This window comes from Microchirus variegatus (assembly GCF_963457635.1).
Source record: "Microchirus variegatus genome assembly, chromosome: 19".
Lineage (NCBI taxonomy): Eukaryota > Metazoa > Chordata > Actinopteri > Pleuronectiformes > Soleidae > Microchirus > Microchirus variegatus.
The window spans coordinates 443,129-463,266 of record NC_139820.1 but is presented as its reverse complement, the minus strand read 5'-3'; the positions used below and the strand labels follow the sequence as shown (position 1 = coordinate 463,266).

The following is a 20,138-nucleotide window of genomic DNA, read 5'->3' as shown; positions in this document are numbered from 1 at the left end:
GCTCGTCATCTTCCTGGTGTAAAAATGTCCCAGGATCCTCAGCTGTTTCCACACACGCCCTCAACCATGACTCAGGCTTTTATTCTGAAAGACTGTGTAAGACCTTTGGGTTTTGTTCGACTTTTATTTTGTTAAACACATTTGACTGAGATTCTGCACTGTGGGACTTTTATTTTGTAGGACTGCAAATACATACCTTTACTGTGGGATTTGTATTTTCTCGGTCTTTTATTTTGTAGGAGTGCTTAAAGACATAATAAACAAAACATAATAATCAGATTAAGTCATGTGATAATCTGATTAGAATAATCAATAATCAGATTATTGGTTTCCATGGAAACACGGTGACTCTGTGACGTCACGGTGTTTCATAAACGCTGAGTCAGATTCAGTGTGTGTGTGTGTGTGAACACAGCTGATAACGCTTCACTCTACTGCCCCCACGAGGACAAACATAGTTACTACACACACACAAACACAGTAAACTTCTCTGCTGCCCCCTGGTGCTCGTCTATAATGTTGTAAACACACACACACACACACACTTACCTGCTGTGTTTAAAGGTCAGTTTTCCAGCGGCACCTGAACGCAGCACCTGTCAACATGTCGATAAAAACAAATGTTTACAAACATTAGAATTCTTCTTTGCATCGTTTACGATCTTTTTTTGCTACCGTTTGCTTCCGATCTCGTCAGCGTCTTTTTAGTTCCCACTTGCGTCGTTTCCGATCTTGTTAGCGTCTTTTCTTGTTTCCGATCTTTTCTTGTTCCCATTTGCGTCGTTTCCGATCTCGTTAGCGTCTTTTCTGGTTTCCGATCTTTTCTTGTTCCCATTTGCGTCGTTTCCGATCTTGTTAGCGTCTTTTCTGGTTTCCGATCTTTTCTTGTTCCCATTTGCGTTGCTTCTGATCTTCTTAGCGTCTTTTTTGTCCCCGTCTGCGTTGTTTCTCTGGTATAATCCAGATTAAAGATCCAGAACGTCTCGTCTTGTTTGAACTCAGTGTATTTTTTATTTTGTCATGAAACATCGTTACAATTTTATAATTATTTCCATTCACACTTTATCACGTTTGTCGTATTTTTTCTGAACTTTGGTTTAAAAAAAAAAAAAAAAAAAAAAAAAAATTATTTCAATTATTCTTATATCTCAATCACCTGCAGTGAGATTAATAATCTGTCTTGAGTTCTGCTTTAATCCTGTACTGAAAAATAAATCAACTTTAAAATGAAACAAGAAAAAAAAAAAGAATAATCCAGACTATAACCATTGTTTGCCAGCAGGGGGCGGTGTCGCTCGTGTCTCCATTAAAATTTACAAATGTATTTATTATAAAAAAAGGAATTTTATTCGACATTATCCACAAACGTCAAAGCATTCGTTTACATCCACAAACAATCGCTCGTTAGCCTTCGTCTTTACGCTAAAAAAGATTCTAGAAAAATTTATATTTATATATGTATAGATTCATACACATGCCCTGTGTGTGTGTGTGCGTGTGTTTGTGTGTGTGTGTGTGTGTGTACAAAAACAAAAATCACATGATGATGATGATGATGATGATGGAACCGTGACCTCTGACCTCTCAAACAGGAGGCGGAGCTCAGGAATGATTTTGGCTGAAAAAAGCAGACGCTGCCTCCTAGTGCTCACGACAAACAAGTGCCAACCTTTTTTTTTTTGTGTGTTTTCAATGAACAACTTCCTGGTGATTTAAAAAAAAAAAAAAAAAAGGAGGCGGGGCTTCAGGCGCGAGGACGAGGAACGTCGGAGAGAGAGACGCTAGTGTTCAAATACGTGAACTTTATCTACAAGTTTAAAAACAAACAAAAAATAAAAGCGCTTTTATTTTGAAACCGGCGTTTAGATTAAAGCGATAGTTCAATTATTATATATATATATATATATTTTTTTTAAGAGTGTAGACTCGGCTAACAAAATCAACGATATCTACGTCTTGTTTTGTAGAATTCGGCTTTTTAAATAATTAATTTAGACTTGACGCAGTGACACAAAGTGACCACACGAGGCAGCAGAGGACCAGCAGCTCCCGTGTCCCCTGTGGGCTAAAATCCCTGGTTTTCTCTGTGGACTTTGGTGCAGGGAGAGTGACGTAGATCGCGTTCACCGAGTGTTTCGTTCAGTCGTTAAAATCAGTCGCGTTTGGTCTGGTTCTCAGCAGCAGGGGGCGCTCACAGCAGTCAAACTCCAGCTATTCCTTCGAGATTAACCGGCGCAAAAAAATACAACAAAATAATCCGAAAATCGTTTAAGATAATTTACATATTTACGATTTTTTTTACGAAAAAGTGCAGTTTATCGGTAAAAACATCGGGTAAATAGTGGAAAATCAAAGCTAACAGATCGTTAACTAAAGTTCTACGATGGACAGCGGGATTCTTCTTTTGGTCAGTCGGAAAAGTTTGTTAACTTCGTAAACTTCAGCGTGAACTCGTTTAAGGAAAACGTTTTTTTTTCGTAACTTTCTTTGACCCAAAAATCACAAACTAACGTTTTTTTCTACAAACTTATCGCCAGATTTGACAAAAAACGTCTGTTTTGATGATAATTATTTTCACGTTTTTATTAGACTTTCACTTCCTGTAAAACTTGTGGTTTTTAAATTCAAAAAAAAAAAATAAAGATAAAAATAATTCGCAGACTTTACGTTAATCGGAGGAAACCGTCGTTACGTCGTCGAGCTCTTGCGACAAAAAGGTCCAAGTTTTTGCTTCTGGGTCAAAGAGAGAAACTTCGTAAAGCCGTAAACTTTGGTCGCGACTCCGCCTCCCAGAGGAGAGAGGAGGAAGTGGGTGTGGTCACGCTGTTTGTTCTACATTCACATACGTTGGGAACGGTCGACGCGGTGACGCGACAGTGGCCCCGCCCACCAATAAATACTTAAACCCCGCCCACTACACAATAAAATACATCAAACGTGACGAGGAGCTTCATCTAAACAGGAAGTGATGCCTCAGAGTGGCGGGCGAGAGAGGAAGTGTCACATGACCCGGGACGGCCGCGCCGCCGCCGCTAACGCTAGTTTTTCTTCTTGACGTTGTTGTTGGAGGCTAGGCGCGGCCGCGGCGCCGGGATCAGATTCACCAACGGAACTCGACTCCGGGCGACGTCGAAGAGTTTGGAGAGAAGCTGCAGAGAGAGAGAGAGAGAGAGAGAGAGAGAGAGAGAGAGAGAGAGAGAGAGTGAGAGAGAGAGAGAGAGAGGTCAAAGGTCAGCTAGCAGAAAACATCGCAGGTTTAAATAAATAAATAAATAAAGAGCGCCCCCCGGTGGCTAAATCAGGTCTCAGTTTAAACAGCGCTCAGTCCGACGTCGTGAAACGGACGTCATATTTTAAACGTAGTAGCAGACGTAGGTATTAGTTTTGTTTATCGTATAAAAACACGTAAATAACAACAGCTGTAGAGGGCGCTGTTTCAGTCGTGTCAGGGAAAAAAACAGATGACATGATTTTTCTTTTCAAAATAAAAGGTTTTAAAGGAGTGCCTGCAGTACTGCTGCTCACCTTTCGGGGCGTCCTCTGAAGCATCGAGACGGGAAAAAAGAAGGGAAAAGAGTTAAGACGAGAGAAAGAGGAGGAGAATCTTCAATACTGATGGAAAACATGGTGAGAAGGTTTGAAAGGGAAAGGGAAGAAGAGGAAGAAGAGGAAACGGAAGAAGAAGAAACAGAAGAAGAGGAAACAGAGGAAGAGGAAGAAGAAGAGGAAAAAGAGGAAGAAGAGGAAACAGAAGAAGAGGAAGAAGAAGAAGAGGAAACGGAAGAAGAAGAAGAAGAGGAAACAGAAGAAGAAGAGGAGGAAACGGAAGAGGAAGAAGAAGAGGAAACGGAAGAAGAGGAGGAAACGGAAGAGGAAGAAGAAACGGAAGAGGAAGAAGAAGAGGAAGAGGAAGAAGAAGAGGAAACAGAAGAAGAAGAGGAAACGGAAGAAGAAGAGGAAACGGAAGAGGAAGAAGAAAAGGAAACGGAAGAAGAGGAGGAAACGGAAGAGGAAGAAGAAACGGAAGAGGAAGAAGAAGAGGAAGAGGAAGAAGAAGAGGAAACAGAAGAAGAGGAAACAGAGGAAGAGGAAGAAGAAGAAACAGAGGAAGAGGAAGAGGAAACAGAGGAAGAGGAAGAAGAAGAGGAAACAGAAGAAGAGGAAACAGAGGAAGAGGAAGAAGAAGAAGAGGAAACGGAAGAAGAGGAAACAGAGGAAGAGGAAACAGAGGAAGAGGAAACAGAAGAAGAGGAAGAAGAAGAGGAAACGGAAGAAGAAGAGGAAACGGAAGAGGAAGAAGAAAAATAGGAAGAAAGGACGAAAGAAGAGAAGAATAATAAGAAAGAGAATAATAATAAAGGTGTAGATGTTCTCACCTGTTCCCAGATGATTTCAGCCACCTGGTCTATGACTCCGCCCACCTCTCTGAACTCCCCTGAGTATTTGGCGTAGGCCCAGACACAGAGCGCCGTCAGAGCCACGCCCATCACCAGGTTACACAGCGTGGCCACAGAGTTCACGCCCACGAAGCCGGTGAGCAGCGACGCCACGTACGCGACCATCATGACGGCGAACAGCGTGGCCGGCGTCCTCGCCGCGTGGAAGATGTTCTTGCCGCCGTTGTGTTTGCCAAAGCTGACGTAGGCCTCGTCTAGCTCCGCCTCCAGCTGCTCCTGGTAGCGGCGGCAGAAGTCGTCGCCGCCCATCTTCTTCACGCCGCGGAAGTGTCGCACCGACGCCTGCCGCAGCTCGCCATGTCGGCGCTCCAGCTCCGCCGGCGAGATGTAGGGTTTGTCGCCGCCGCAGATCTGAGAGCGAGTTCGACGGTTAGCTTGACGACGACGACGCAAACTACGACAAAAACTACGTTTTTTTACGTTAAATGACCACGTTTTACCTGCTCCATACTTTTGTTGTACACGTCTTTGGCTCCAGCTACAGCTGCGAGGTTATTGGCTTCAGCTGTTGCCTGGCAACAGACGACAACGTTAGCAACGTTAGCATGAACCTAAACGTTAGCATAACCACACACACACACACTGACCTGCAGCATCGACTTTGGATGAGGAAGCTCCTCCCCCTGGTAGATCTTCATATAAGCCTGAAAAACAACACAGACACTTTATTTTGAAAACTGTAGCGCAGCGCTTCTTATTTTGAAACAAACAGAAACTGAGACTTTTACTTTGAAAACCACAGGGTCACGTTTCAGCATGGATAAAAAGAAACGAAAGCTTTTATTTTGAAAACTACAGGGTTGCTTTTCAGTAATCGGAAACAAACAAAAACTAAAGCTTTTATTTTGAAAGCCATGAGGTTTGGCGTTAGCGTGGACTGAGGCTAGCGTTAGCATGGACTGATGTTAGCGTGAACTGAGGCTAGTGTTAGCATGGACTGACATAAGCGTTAGCATGGACTGAGGTTAGCGTGAACTGAGGCTAGCGTTAGCGTGGACTGATGCTAGCTTTAGTGAGGACTACGGCTAGCGTTAGCATGGACTGACACTAGCGTTAGCATGAACTGAGGCTAGCGTTAGCGTGGACTGATGCTAGCTTTAGTGAGGACTACGGCTAGCGTTAGCATGGACTGACACTAGCGTTAGCGTGGACTGACACTAGCGTTAGCGTGAACTGAGGCTAGCGTTAGCATGGACTGACACTAGCGTTAGCATGAACTGAGGCTAGCTTTAGCGTGGACTCACTCTGAAGTACTGCAGCAGGTCCCGACACGTGATCTTCACGCCTCCGATCTCTTTAACCACCAGGTTTTCAGGCGACAGCAGCGTCGGCACCAGATTCACCAGCTCACGTTTAAAGTCCTGGTCGATGTCTGAAGACGCAGAGAAAAACACCGAAGTCAGATTAACGCCGCGGCTTCACCGGCCACAGAAGATCTGGCGTCGTACCTCTGAGCCGGCCGTCAAACTTGGGGTTTGTCGCCACCTTGAGGCCGGGATGAGGCAGCAGGAAGCAGCCGATGTTGGAGAAACAGGAGTGGATGTGTTTCCTGACGTTCTGCAGCTCCTCGTGTTGGTTCTGCTTCACCTGAAGAACCACGACAAACGCAGCGTTTAGTTCCTTTGGTCAAATTATAATCCCACAGGTTAACGACCAGGTAAGAAAGTCACCAGGAACATGGATTTTTAAGCCCAGGATTAAACCCAGGGACATGGATTTTAAAACTCAAGATTGAACTCAAGAACATGGATCTTTAAATTCAGGATGCAACCCAGGAACATGGATTTTTAACCCCAGGATTAAACCCAGGAACATGGATTTAAAAATTCAGGATTAAACCCAGGAACATGGATTTTAAAATTCAGGATGCAATCCAGGAACATGGATTTTTAACCCCAGGATTAAACCCAGGAACATGGATTTTTAACCCCAGGATTAAACCCAAGAACATGGATCTTTAAATTCAGGATGGAACCCAGGAACATGGATTTTAAAATTGAATAATTCACCTGCAGACGTTTCTCCAGGAAGCTCCGCCCACCCTCCAGACCGTACGAATGTTCGTAAGGGTAACTCCAGTCTCGGATCAAGAACATCAGACTCTGAGAAAAAGAGGAAAAACATCAGACTCATGATCGCCCCCTGGAGGCCGGTCCATGGTCTTCATATACACATGAATTTGGAAAGAACATGGATCGGCTCATACCTGGAAAGGTTTCTCGTAGACTTCCTCCATGGCCAGACGTCCGTACTCTGTGAAGAGCTGAGGAAACATCATCATCATCATCATCATCATCATCATCACAGCTCACCCCCACCCACACATGTTGATTGACAGGGTGGACACTGACCTGCAGGTGCTGAAGGTCGTCTTCCTGGACGTTCTGAGACAGATTATAAACCTGAGACAAACAAAACAGTCTTCATCATCTTCATCATCTCTGAGAGACAATGCTTTGGGATTAAAGACACGCCCCCAAGAGATGACAGGTCATCAAACCCAGGAACATGGATACTTCAATTCAGGATTAAACCCAGGAACATGGATTTTAAAATTTAGGATTGAACATGAATTTTTAACACCAGGATTAAACCCAGGAACATGAATTTTTAACCCCAGGTTTAAACCCAGGAACATGAATGTTTAACCTCAGGATTAAACACAGGAACATGGATTTTAAACTCCAGGATTAAACCCAGGAACATGGATTTTAAATTCAGGATTGAACCCAGGAACATGGATTTTTAAACCCCAGAACATTATTTTTTTTAACCTCAGGATTAAACCCAGGAATATGAATTTTTAACCCAAGGATTAAACCCAGGAACATGGATTTTAAACTCCAGGATTAAACCCAGGAACATGAATTTTTAACCCCAGGATTAAACCCAGGAACATGGATTTTTAAATTCAGTATTGAACCCAGGAACATGGATTTTAAACTCAAGGATTAAACCCAGGAACATGGATTTTTAAATTCAGTATTGAACCCAGGAACATGAATTTTTAACTCCAGGATTAAACCCATGGATTTTTAACCGCAGGAACATGTATTTTTAATGGTCAATCATCACACCAGGCTGAACAAACACTGACCTGGACAGAACTGGTCATGGTGCTCAGTGCAAACAGTGTGGCACAGTCTTTGATGGTGGACTGACTGTCAAACGCCCCCTGTGTGTCAACCAGTAGAACTGCAACCTGTAACAACAGCAGCAGACATTCATTCATTCATTCACGCTGCTCACGACACAAACACAGTGGAGGTGACAGTAATGGTGTGAGACTGAAGTGGACCTTGCTGCCGTCTGGTTTGTCCACCACGAACACCTCGCTCCAGGCCTGGATTCCCGTGGTCTCTCGCTCACAGCCGCCGCGCCAGGTGAAGCCTGTCAAAGGCTCGTCGTCACCGCCGATCCAGGAAGTGGACTGAAGGAAGAGGACGACGCAGAGATTATGAAAACCTCACGTAGAAAAGTCTTTTACATCAGGAAACTGAAGTCTGTAAACCACTCACTCTCCCACACCAAAGTCCACAGAGAAAACCAGTGATTTTAGCTCACAGGGACACAGGAGCTGCTGGTCCTCTGCTGCCTCGTGTGGTCACTTTGTGTCACTGAGTTAAGTCTAAAGTAAATGTTTTAAAAGCTGAATTCACTAAAATCAGTCATTGTAAGTTAGTGATGGAGGCAGCAGTGGATCAACAACTCCTTTGGTGTGGGAGAGTGAGTGACTTTGGTGTGGGAGAGTGAGTGGTTTACAGATTTCAGTTTCCTGTTAAAGTCTGTCTCACAGTGAAATAAAGATGTAAAACATGTTCTTAAGGTGTTGAAGACTTAAAGTGACGTAGATTTCAGCAGCTTCCCTGTTCTCAGCAGCAGGGGGCGCTCACAGCACAGTCAGTGGTGACTGTGTGTCACTGAGGAAAAACCCCAAATAATCCCTTTAAGTGCAGCATATTTTTATAGAGTAAGACGACACATTGTGAGTCTGGACGTTTAAAACCTAAAGATAAACAAACATGATTCACTGCAGTGACACAGAACTTCAAAGTAAAGTGTCACAGTGATTAACACACACACACACGAGTGTGAGGTCAGTCACCTGTTCTTATTCCACACACACACACACACACACACACACACACACACACCAACAACAACGTCGTCTTTATGTGAGAAATAAGCAGCAGCAAACGCCGCAGAGTGAAGAAAATCCTCTTTACAGACGATTGGCCTGTGCTTAACAAGGTCAGAGGTCAGAGGTCTCACACACACACACACACACACACACAGAAACAGTTTGATACCAACATGTTTCACAGTCTGAACACATATGTACATTAAAAAAAATAAAAATAATTGAAAAATCTGCATATATATATAATAACATTGTAACAGATTATATTTCAATAATAATGGAAAATAATCTGCATTTTAGTCAGTTTATTTTATCCAAATAGTCTCAGATTAATTCAGTAATTGAGAAACATGCAAAGATTAAAGCAATGACTAAATTTGAGTTTCATGGAGGAACATGGATTTTTAAATTCAGGATTAAACCCAGGAACATGGATTTTTTAAATTCAGGATTGAACCCAGGAACATGGATTTTTAAATTCAGGATTGAACACAGGAACATGGATTTTTAAATTCAGGATTGAACCCAGGAACATGGATTTTTAAATTCAGGATTGAACCCAGGAACATGGATTTTTAAATTCAGGATTAAACCCAGGAACATGGATTTTTAACCCCAGGATTGAACCTGTGTCATGGATGACCTTGAATGACCCCTGACCCCTGCGTGTCACGCCCACCTGTGTGTACATGTAGCGTAGCATGAAGTCCAGCAGGAAGGACTTCCCCTTGCGAAACGCTCCGGCCACAGAGACGACCACCACGTGGAGGTCCTGCACCTCCTCCTGCAGCAGCAGCCTCTCTAGCGCCTCCTCCTGCAGCGCGAACGAATGCTCGTCCTCGTTCGCCACGACAATCTGCACAGGCCTGGCCACGCCCCCTTCCTCCTCCTCGTCGTCTGTCTCCTCCTCCTCCTCCAGCAGCAGCAGGTCGTCGTCGTCATAGTCGTCCTCGTCTCCACGCGTCATCTGGGCGGAGTCGGGCTTTAACCTGTGGTCACCTGCAGAGAGAGGAGGCGGAGTCAAAGTCGGACGACGTTATATTGTTAGTAAAACGTGGTGGCTGAGGTTTGTGCGGGAAAACTGCTCGGAACTCCTATTTTACGCTTTCACGATTTTAGTCCCACACCAAACCTCAGAGAGTAAACCAGTGATTTTAGCTCACAGGGACACAGGAGCTGCTGGTCCTCTGCTGCCTCGTGTGGTCACTTTGTGTCACGTTAGGTCGAAATGAAATATTTTAAAAGCCGAATTTTACAAAATAAGATGTGTGAAGTTAGTAATGGAGGCAGCAGTGGATCAACAACTCCTGTGAACTCCTGTGTGCTGTGATGTTAAAATCACTGGTTTACTCTATGGACTTTGGTGTGAGAGAGTGAGTGACTTTGGTGCGGCTCACACGTCTACAGTTGGAACCCCAAGTTTGGAGCTCAGAAACTCCGAGTTCCGACTCCAAATGGAACACGCTGTTCACAAAACGACTTCCTGGCGCAGCGGCATTTTTATTTAATTTTTTTTCAAGATGGCCGCCAAGTTTCCCATCACGACTGAGAGGAGGTTGTCATCATCATCGTCGTCGTCTACGTTACAGAGGAGAGCGTGGGATCAATAAACTGTGTGATGTCCACAGATGACCGAGGGAAAGGAGTCACTAATATTATGGGATGGCAGGGTCAGGTTTACAGTAACTAGACTCAGTTCCAAAGACTAATGAAGCTTTGTAGCTCCTTTTACGGCGGCGGTTACACACCGCTGATCCACGGCGCTGACCGTCGTTACCACGGTCACGTGACCGTTCATGTGTTACAGAGTCTGACGAGTGAAGACAGAGAAGCTCCAGGATCAGGGTCAGTGTGACGTCCAGAGAAGCATCAGAACATCACAGTCTCTTTAAAACCGGCTGATTTATAACTTAAATGTTAGCGCTGAACCTGAAAAGTTCCCTTTCCTTAAAAGTCCTCGTTGTCGTTTCCTCGTATCGTCTCAGCAGCGTTATTACACAACACAACACAACACAACGCGCGTCACGGCTCGACTTTCCTGCTTCACAACAGGAAAGTTTCCATTTTTCTGTTTTTCTTTGGCTTTTCTGGCCTCGGCGTCACGTGATCGACGCCCTCGGCTCCTTCACGCTGCGATTCACCGCGGGTTTCACGGTCGAAAACATGGCCGCCAGCAGAGACATCACTGATTTCTTCCATGGGCTTTGGTGTGGGAGAGTGAGTGCTTCACAAGGACACGGCCCTCCGACGACGCTTCATAAAATACAGTTTTGTAAGAAAACAGGTCAATTATGGCTGTAAGGTTTCACTTCAGTGTGCAGAGCTGAAGACGACACACACACTCAATCACACACACACAACCGCACATTTGCACACGCAATCACGTGCACACACAGAACCTCCACCACACACATCAGCACACTCGCAATCACAATCACACACAACACCACACACTTGCAATCGCACACACACAATCACACAGGCAACCACACAAACAATCACCATCACACACAATGACACGCACAACCACACACACACACTCAATCACACACACACAATCACGCAACCGCACACACACACGTCACATGACCACTGACGTCTCCTTTGTCCCACTTTAGTTTGAGGACACATCTCTGCAGGAGCGCACACACACACACACACACACACACACACACTAATAAAACACAATCCATGTCAGCTGAGTGAACACACACACAGACCACCACAAACCCACCTCACTGTGGTCACATGGCGTCACATGGACGAATCAAGCGCTCCTCTGTGACCGTTCACTTAAACTGCACTACACACTCAGTGTATTCAATATTCATGTTCAGGGTTAACAGGTGACAAACGTCACCTTTGACATAATGTTTAACAGGTGATCACATGACCACAGCTGTGTCTTTATTTAAATTAAATCTAAAGTGTGGACATTATAAAGCTTCACGATCAAAGTGGTGGGGAAATTACCTTTAAATGTGTTTTTTTAAGAATATATAATCAAATAAATACACATTAGTAGAGCTAGAGTTGGTTTGAGGTTTCTTTAATGTGAATATTTTCCTTTTCCTGGTTTCTTTGCTCGATAAATCAAAAATAAATCATTAAAAAAAGTACTTTTATGGTTATTTTAATCAAAATAATTGCAATTCATAATATTATTTAGGGCAAAAACAAAAGAAGAATTCTAAATAAGATGATTAAAAACGACGAGGTTCTGGACAGGCGCCCCCTAGTGGTACTTTGACATAAATCACTACACAGCGACACAGCATTTAAGTCATAATCAACGGTTTTCTCCATTCAAAATTAATTATAATAATAATAATAATAATAATAATCCACACATATCGTGGGAGCTTTAGCTAACGATGTGCTGTAAAATCGCGTCATATTATTCAGTATTTGTTTAAAGTTACAGCTAAAACAGGATACGGTAGAGTTAGCTGCTAGCAGCTGTTAGCAGAGCGCTAACAACAAACGCATTGACGTACAGCAGGTGAGCTGCTAACGCCGCTGCTAATATCACCGCTGCTAACGACGCAGCTAACACCGCTGCTCCTGCTGCCGCCTCCTCTCCGGGACAACACGGCACCGCTCAGCGGCGGAAACAACACGACCTCGGTGCCGGTGCCGGTGCCGGTGCCTCACACACACACACTGACGGTGACTCCACATTTTACCGCTCAGACTCAGCGGGACATGGAGCGCCGCGACGCCGCGACTCGCGACACGACAGACGCGGTCACTCGACGGAGCGGAGCACAGCCCGCGGATTCTGTTCAAAGCCCGTGCGCGGGCAGCAGGCACCGGGCGGCGGGCAGCACGCACCCGGGCCGCCGCGGTGTAACCTCCGTCCTCCCGCCTTTGACAGCTCCCACTCACCTTCCGTGAAGACGCTGTTTTTGTGATTCCGCTGCTTGGACCAGCGCTCCTCCGCCGCCGCCGCCATCTTTAATGAGTCGCTGGTAGCGGCAGACCGCGCTGACGTCACAGACTGGAGCCGCGGCAGCGTCCGTGCGCTCATAAAATATGTGGATCTGAGGCCCCGCCTCAGCTAACTGCTAACAGCACCCTTCGCTAACCAGCTAATCTGTGACACAAGAGGCGAAAATAATCACATTTATGTCAATAAAAGTGACGATAATTATGTTTTTTTAAATAAGAAAAAGACTAGTTGATGTAGAAGTGTATTTACACAAAACATCCAAGTTATTATGAGATGCTAATTCATCTCATTATTATCACTTAGCATCTCATTATCACTTAGCATTCCATCGTCATGACTTAGCATCTTATTATTATCACTTAGCATCTCATTATTATGACTTAGCATCTCATTATTATGACTTAGCATCTCATTATTATGACTTAGCATTCCATTATAATGACTTAGCATCTCATTATTATGACTTAGCATCTCATTATTATGACTAAGCATCTTATTGTTATGACTTAGCATCTTATTGTTATGACTTAGCATCTCATTATTATGACTTAGCATCTCATTGTTATGACTTAGCATCTTATTGTTATGACTTAGCATCTCATTATTATGACTTAGCATCTCATTATTATCACTTAGCATCTCATTATTATCACTTAGCATCCCATAATTATCACTTAGCATCTCATTATTATGACAGCATCCCATTATTATGACTTAGCATCTTATTATCACTTAGCATCTCATTATTGTGACTTAGCATCTCATAAACACGACACTTTTCGTCTTTATTTTCCAAAGCTGATGTACTTGTGAAAGACAGAGGTCAGAGGTCAAATATTTGAATATTGTAAACTCCTGCTGTAACAATGGTTGATAAAAAGAAGACTCACAGTAAGTGTACCTAATAAAGAAACAGCGAGTGCCGTTACAAAGGCAACCATGTCGTCTTTAAAAGCTCGTGATAATGGTCTCTGTGGAGAATGGATTCTGAGCAGAGTCAGCTGACTGCATCCTGACTTCCTGTGATGATGTCATCTCATCTCTGACCTCAGATCATTTTTGAAAAAAAACAACCAAACAGAATTATGACGAACATCACATTTTATTCCTGTTATGAAAAATAAAACTCTTACATTAGAAAAGAAAAACACATCTTCTTTTTACTGCGTCTGTGGCGGCCATCTTGGTTGTGTTTGTTTTGCGGCTCACAGGCGAGAGGAAGTGGAGAAGCAGAGTTTCAGGGTGAAGGGGGTGGAGCTGTCTGTGGGGTTAGAGCAGAGGACAGCGATGATGTCACTTCCTGTCCGGACGCGATCCACAGGAACTAACGCGACACGAACGCTAACAGCAGCAGTGTTTGTGCAGTGGCAGCCATGTTGGAGAAGTCGGAATTTCCGAGTTGCGACTACAAATGGAACGCAGCGTCAGCACTTACTGGGTGTTTTGATCTGGTGATGGTTGAGGACGACGAGCGTCTCCACTGCTTCAGCTCGACTGTCAAACTCCAGCAGTCCTGAGGAGGTCTTTGAGCCGGCTGCACCGAGGAGGAGGAGGAGGAGGAGGAGCAGGAGGAGGAGACATTGTGTCTAGTTGAGTTTTATGTTTGTAAAAACAAATGTTTAATCTCTTTAACTGAATTTCTCTGTCAGAGTCAAACTCACATTTGCCGTCAAACACTTTGATCGCGGTGAAGACGGGAACGCTGTGTTCATCACAGAGCTGTGGACACAAATAAGACACCGTCGGTGCACTGTGAGCGCCCCCTACTGACGAGAACCAGCCTGAGACACAGAGACCTGTGACTTTTTAAACTGTGAGTTTATAAACCACTCACTCTCCCACACCAAAGCCCATAGAGAAAATCAGTGATTGTGAGCTAATCACAGGGACACAGGAGCTGTTTGTTGTCACGGACCTCATGCTAACGCTAACCCAAAAACCACAGTCATGGACCTCACGCTAACGCTAACCCAAACACCACAGTCACGGACCTCATGCTAACGCTAACCCCAACACCACAGTCACGGACCTCACGCTAACGCTAACCCAAACACCACAGTCACGGACCTCATGCTAACGCTAACCCCAACACCACAGTCACGGACCTCACGCTAACGCTAACCCAAACACCACAGTCACGGACCTAATGCTAACGATAACCCAAACACCACAGTCACGGACCTCATGCTAACGCTAACCCAAACACCACAGTCACGGACCTCATGCTAACGCTAACCCCAACACCACAGTCATATAAGTCATTGTAAGTTAGTGATGGAGGCAGCAGTGGATCAACAACTCCTGTGAACTCCTGTGTGCTGTGATGTTAAAATCACTGGTTTACTCTATGGACTTTGGTGTGGGAGAGTGAGTGGTATACAAACACTGAGATAAAGACGTGATCATGTGACGCAGATATCTTAGACTTAATTCTGGAATAAGTTTTCTTTACAATCAAAGTCCTGTCTCGTCAGTGACGGTGTCCCACAGGGCTCCACACTGGGCCCCTTCATCTTCTCTGGACTCACCTGCTGCAGCTGGTGTTCACTGAGGGTGGGCGGGGCGTTGTAGAAGTGCAGGATGGCGGTGGGCGGCCGGATGACGTTGCGGCCGCCGCGCACGCCGCTGAAGCGGTTGTTCCTGGTCAGACTGAAGTCCCTGTAGCTGCCGCCGCCGTCGGGCAAGTCAAACACCTGAGAGGGGATGACTGAGCGCTGTCTGGACACACTGAGCCGAGAGGGAGGGAAAAACTGATGCTATAAACGTAAACAAAAGACTACGTCACATGTTCTTAAAAACATCGTAGACTTAAAGTGAGGCAGATTTCCTCACCAGACACTGAGTTTGTTGCCAAACACAGCGACGTTGTTCAAGTGAGTCACCGCTCGGTCGACCGCGAACTCGTCGCTCATTTCCACCAGCGCCGTGCCGGGAACGCTCTTCATGAACTTCACCTGCAAACACCACAGTCATGGACCACGCTAACATGCTAATGCTAACCCAAACACCATAGTCATGGACCACGCTAACATGCTAATGCTAACCCAAACACCACAGTCATGGACCACGCTAACATGCTAATGCTAACCCAAACACCACAGTCATGGACCACGCTAACATGCTAACGCTAACCCAAACACCACAGTCATGGACCACGCTAACATGCTAACGCTAACCCAAACACCACAGTCATGGACCACGCTAACATGCTAACGCTAACCCAAACACCACAGTCATGGACCACGCTAACATGCTAACCCGCTAACCCAAACACCACAGTCATGAACCACATGCTAACGAGCTAACCCAAACACCACAGTCATGAACCACATGCTAACACACTAACCCAAACACCACAGTCATGAACCACACGCTAATGCTAACCAAAATCCAAACACCATAGACATGTACCTCTCACTCACGCTAACCCAAACACCACAGTCATGAACCACACGCTAATGCTAACCAAAATCCAAACACCATAGACATGTACCTCTCACTCACGCTAACCCAAACACCACAGTCATGAACCACACACTAATGCTAACCATAACCCAAACACCACAGTCATGGACTGCGCTAACATGCTAACGCTCTAAACCACACACACACACACACCTTATCCACGTTGCCATAGAGACAGAAGAGGTTGAAGACGCGGCTGCAGTTCATCTTGGCGACGTGGAGGCCGCTCACCATGGCAACAGAGCTGGAGGCGTGGCCTAGCAGAGAGGAGGAGGAGGAGGAGGACATCATGTCCTTCACCTGTCCACTGCTCCTGCTGTACCTGCTGTTAGAGAGCACGGGCAGCAGGGGGCGGTGTTGGCCTGCACACACACACACACACACAGACACAGACACAGAGAGTGTGAAGACAGACGAGCTGCATGAAGATGAGGACGCTGTCACATGGTCAGTACCGTGGTTATTATGGGATGGATGATCTCCAAGGATGGACCGACACTGTCTGCCCTTCACCTGCTCTGAAACACACACACACACACACACACACACATTTAGAAGTCAGACTTTGTGTGTCTGTATGTGTGTGTGTATATGTGTGTGTGTGGTACCTCTCTGCAGGAAGTGTTGTGTGTAATCCCAGCTGTTGTTGTCATTGCGGATGACGTTCAGTCTGTTGGGCTGCAGGGGGCGACAGAGCACAACACCTCTGGGTGTGTGAGTTTGAGAGAGTGTGTGTGAGTGTGTGTGTGTCGTTTAATATAAAATTTGTCAAATATTTGCATATCTGTGTGTGTGTGTGTGTGTGTGTGTACCCTGGCGTACTCTATCTTCATGGTGCAGCACTTGGTGTAAATGTCGGCTCCGTTCAGAGTCAGTTTGACCTTCTGAGCGTCCGACACCGACTCAAACCTGAACGAGCTCGTTAAGGAGTGGGAGGAGTCATCGAGATGAGCAGCCAATCAGAGGAGACATATACGGCGAAATCCATTCACACACACACACACACACACAGTGTCAGGATATTCCACCATGGCCTGGATGCCGCTGCGTCTGAAGATGACGATGCGCAGGACGTTAGCAACGGGATTACAGACGCTATATAAGACGTCCTGGGAGGAGGGGGGGGGGGGGGCAGAAAATAAACGACCAGATTGTTACGTTACCTACTTATGGAACTATAAATATAATTCATGAATTCCAAAATCTACTTACAATTCCAAAATGTACTTAACTTTTCAAAATTTACTTCAAATTCCAAAATCTACTTAAATTTTCAAAATCTACTTAAATTTTCAAAATCTACTTATATTCCCAAAATCTACATACATTTCCAAAATGTACTTAAATTTCCAAAATTTACTTAAATTTCCAAATTCTACTCAAAATTCTAAAATTTCCAAAATCTTCTTATGATTCCAAAATCTACTTAATTTCCAAAATCTACTTAAAATTCCAAAATTTACTTAAAATTCAAAAATCTACTTAAATGTCAACAATTTACTTAAAATTCAAAAATTGACTTAAATGTCCAAAATTGACTTAAATTTCCAAAATATACTTAAATTTCCAAATTCTACTTAAAATTCAAAAATCTCCTTGAATTTCCAAAACGTTCTTATAATTCCAAAATGTACTAAAATTTCTAAAATCAAATACTACTTTCTCCCCCAAACTACTTATTATAATTATAAGTAGATTTTTCACAATGACACAATGTTTTTATTTAATTTAAAAACTTAGAAATACATTTACCCTTAAGTTAGAAACATTCAAATATTATCAAATATTAAATGTAGCCACAGACAGACGTGTGTGAGTGGAGGTCAGAGGTCAGAGGTCAGAGGTCAGAGGTGGTGACTCACAGTGGTTACAGGGTACAGAGGGTTCTGCACAGACAGCAGCAGAACCTTGTTCCTGTTGTTTGGGTCGTCAGCGTTGGTTGTTCTGCTGATTCTCTGGCTGGTGGAGAAGTTAAAGAACGCTCTGCGCTCGGCGACGCACACGTCCTCGCGTGTTCCGCTCGCCACGCATCGCTCGGCGCTCGCCACGCCGTCGAACTCCACCAGAGCCTGACGCTTAAACGTCATCATCATCACGTAGCTGCGGACGGAGAAGGCATTTCAGCCGCTAGCACGTTAGCTCGTTAGCGTCAGAGACTTTCTCCTCTTACGTAGCCTCACCAGATGTTGCCGAACTTTTCCAGAGCCTCCACCAGATCCGCCTCCACCGCCGCGTCGCTAAGTCCTCGCACGTGGACAACAGGGGACGGGGGGACGCAGTGACTGTCCTCCACACTGACCTGTAGGGGGACGACAACCTTGTTAGACCACGTTAGACCGGTTAAACACAAAGAGTTTCTGTGGGGTAAGCTAGCATGAACACACTGTGGCTAAAGTTAGCCACATGACTACGTCGGCTAGCTTACTTTTTAATGAAAGAACAGAGCTAACGTCGACGCCGAAGTTAGCCAAACTATCGACTGTGAGTGAAGTGCAAAAGAAAGATTTACTGTTTTCACAACAATAAAGAAATATTAAGCTTCCTGCACCAAAGTCACTCACTCTCCCACACCAAACCTCATAGAGTAAACCAGTGATTTTAACATCACAGTACACAGGAGTTCACAGGAGTTGTTGATCCACTGCTGCTTCCATCACTAACTCAGTGATACAAAGTGACCACACGAGGCAGCAGAGGACCAGCAGCTCCTGTGTCCCTGTGAGTTAAAATCACTGGTTTTCTCTATGGGGTTTGGTGTGGGAGAGTGAGCGCTTTACAAAGTCTGTCTAACAGTGAAATAAAGACGTGAACGTGTTCTTAAAGACGTCGTCTATAATATATCTTTGTGTCTCGGGCTGGTTCTCACCAGCAGGGGGCGCTCACAGCATAATACCGCAAACAAGCACAGTACAAACTTGTTTTCATAGTCCAGGATTTTCAAAATCTACTTATGACTCCAAAATTGACATACATTTCCAAAATCTACTTAAACTTAAAATTCCAAAATCTACTTAAATTTCCAAAATTTGCATACATTTCCGAAATGTACTTAAATTTCAAAATTATACTTAAATTTTCAAAATCTAGTTATAATTCCAAAATCTACATACATTTCCTAAACCTACAGTGCTTAAAGTTCCAAAATCTACATAAATTTCAAAATCTACATAAATTTCCACAAATTTCCCAAATTTTCTTAAATTTCCAAATTTTCTTAAATTTCCAAATTCTCCTTAAAATTCAAAAAATTCCTTAAATTTCCAAAATCTTTTTTAATTCCAAAATGTACTAAAATTTCCAAAATCTACTTAAATTGACATGTTCTACTTTAAATTCCAAAGGTTAGCAGGACGTTAGCATCGTCCTGGTCCATCTGCTGTCACTTGACTGTTTTGACTCATTATATAGTGTTTAATGTGTGATTTGAAGCAAACACACACACACACTGGTGTTTGTCGAGCGGAAACTGCGACTCACAATAATCTGAGCAGCCAATCAGAGAGCGTTTCCTGCACAGAGACGAGCTGCAGAAAAACAGGTCAGGCTGCAGAAAACACCGCGACGACACGTGATGACGTTAGTGTAACAACTGAACCTCATAGAGAAAACCAGTGATTTTAGCTCACAGGGACACAGGAGCTGCTGGTCCTCTGCTGCCTCGTGTGGTCACTTTGTGTCACTGAGGAACGACTAAATTAAATGTTTTTTAAAAGCCGAATTTGACAGAATAAGACGCGTGAAGTTAGTGATGGAGGCAGCTGTGGATCAACGACTCCTGTGAACTCCTGTGTCTCTGTGATGTTTAAAATCACTGGTTTACTCTATGAGGTTTGGTGTGAGGAGAGAAAAGCGAGATGGAGACGTTCTTAAAGAGAGAGTTCCGAGAGACAGGAAGTGGTGCAGCGTCGACCTGCAGACCAACAGGAAGTGAAGAGCTGCTTCATCGTCTTATTTTAGGTTTTTCGACTCAGAGAGCGCGTCGCTACGGCGACGATGAGGGTTTTCACGCTTAAATACGACACTTTTACACAGAACTGACTGAGTGTCACTCACCTCCTCCTCCTCCTCCTCCTCCTCCTCCTCTCTGCTCCTCACCTCCTCCTCTTCATCAGTCCTCCTCCTC

At 44.5% G+C, this 20,138-nt stretch overlaps 2 protein-coding genes across 2 annotated transcripts; both read right to left on the bottom strand.

The window, feature by feature from the left end:
- Positions 1–3,038: 3,038 nt before the first annotated feature.
- Positions 3,039–12,553, bottom strand: LOC310940565 (atlastin-2; the record flags this gene model as incomplete). The annotated part of the gene is made up of 14 exons (XM_083905554.1): positions 3,039–3,149; positions 3,526–3,540; positions 4,377–4,808; positions 4,898–4,969; positions 5,045–5,101; positions 5,702–5,829; positions 5,906–6,044; positions 6,467–6,559; positions 6,664–6,720; positions 6,809–6,859; positions 7,555–7,659; positions 7,756–7,887; positions 9,278–9,597; positions 12,487–12,553. 14 exons carry the CDS (start codon positions 12,551–12,553, stop codon positions 3,039–3,041), a joined length of 1,779 nt encoding a protein of 592 aa, XP_083761680.1.
- A 1,202-nt stretch (positions 12,554–13,755) lies between these two features.
- On the bottom strand, positions 13,756–18,302 carry LOC310940564 (heterogeneous nuclear ribonucleoprotein L-like; the record flags this gene model as incomplete). The annotated part of the gene is made up of 11 exons (XM_083905553.1): positions 18,196–18,302; positions 17,878–18,115; positions 17,024–17,124; positions 16,828–16,924; positions 16,624–16,693; positions 16,169–16,377; positions 15,383–15,504; positions 15,079–15,277; positions 14,212–14,269; positions 13,986–14,084; positions 13,756–13,850 (listed from the first exon to the last, which is right to left on the bottom strand). The coding sequence occupies exons 2-11, from the start codon at positions 18,106–18,108 to the stop codon at positions 13,756–13,758; spliced, it is 1,281 nt and encodes a 426-aa protein (XP_083761679.1). The 5' UTR covers positions 18,109–18,115; positions 18,196–18,302.
- Positions 18,303–20,138: the final 1,836 nt, after the last annotated feature.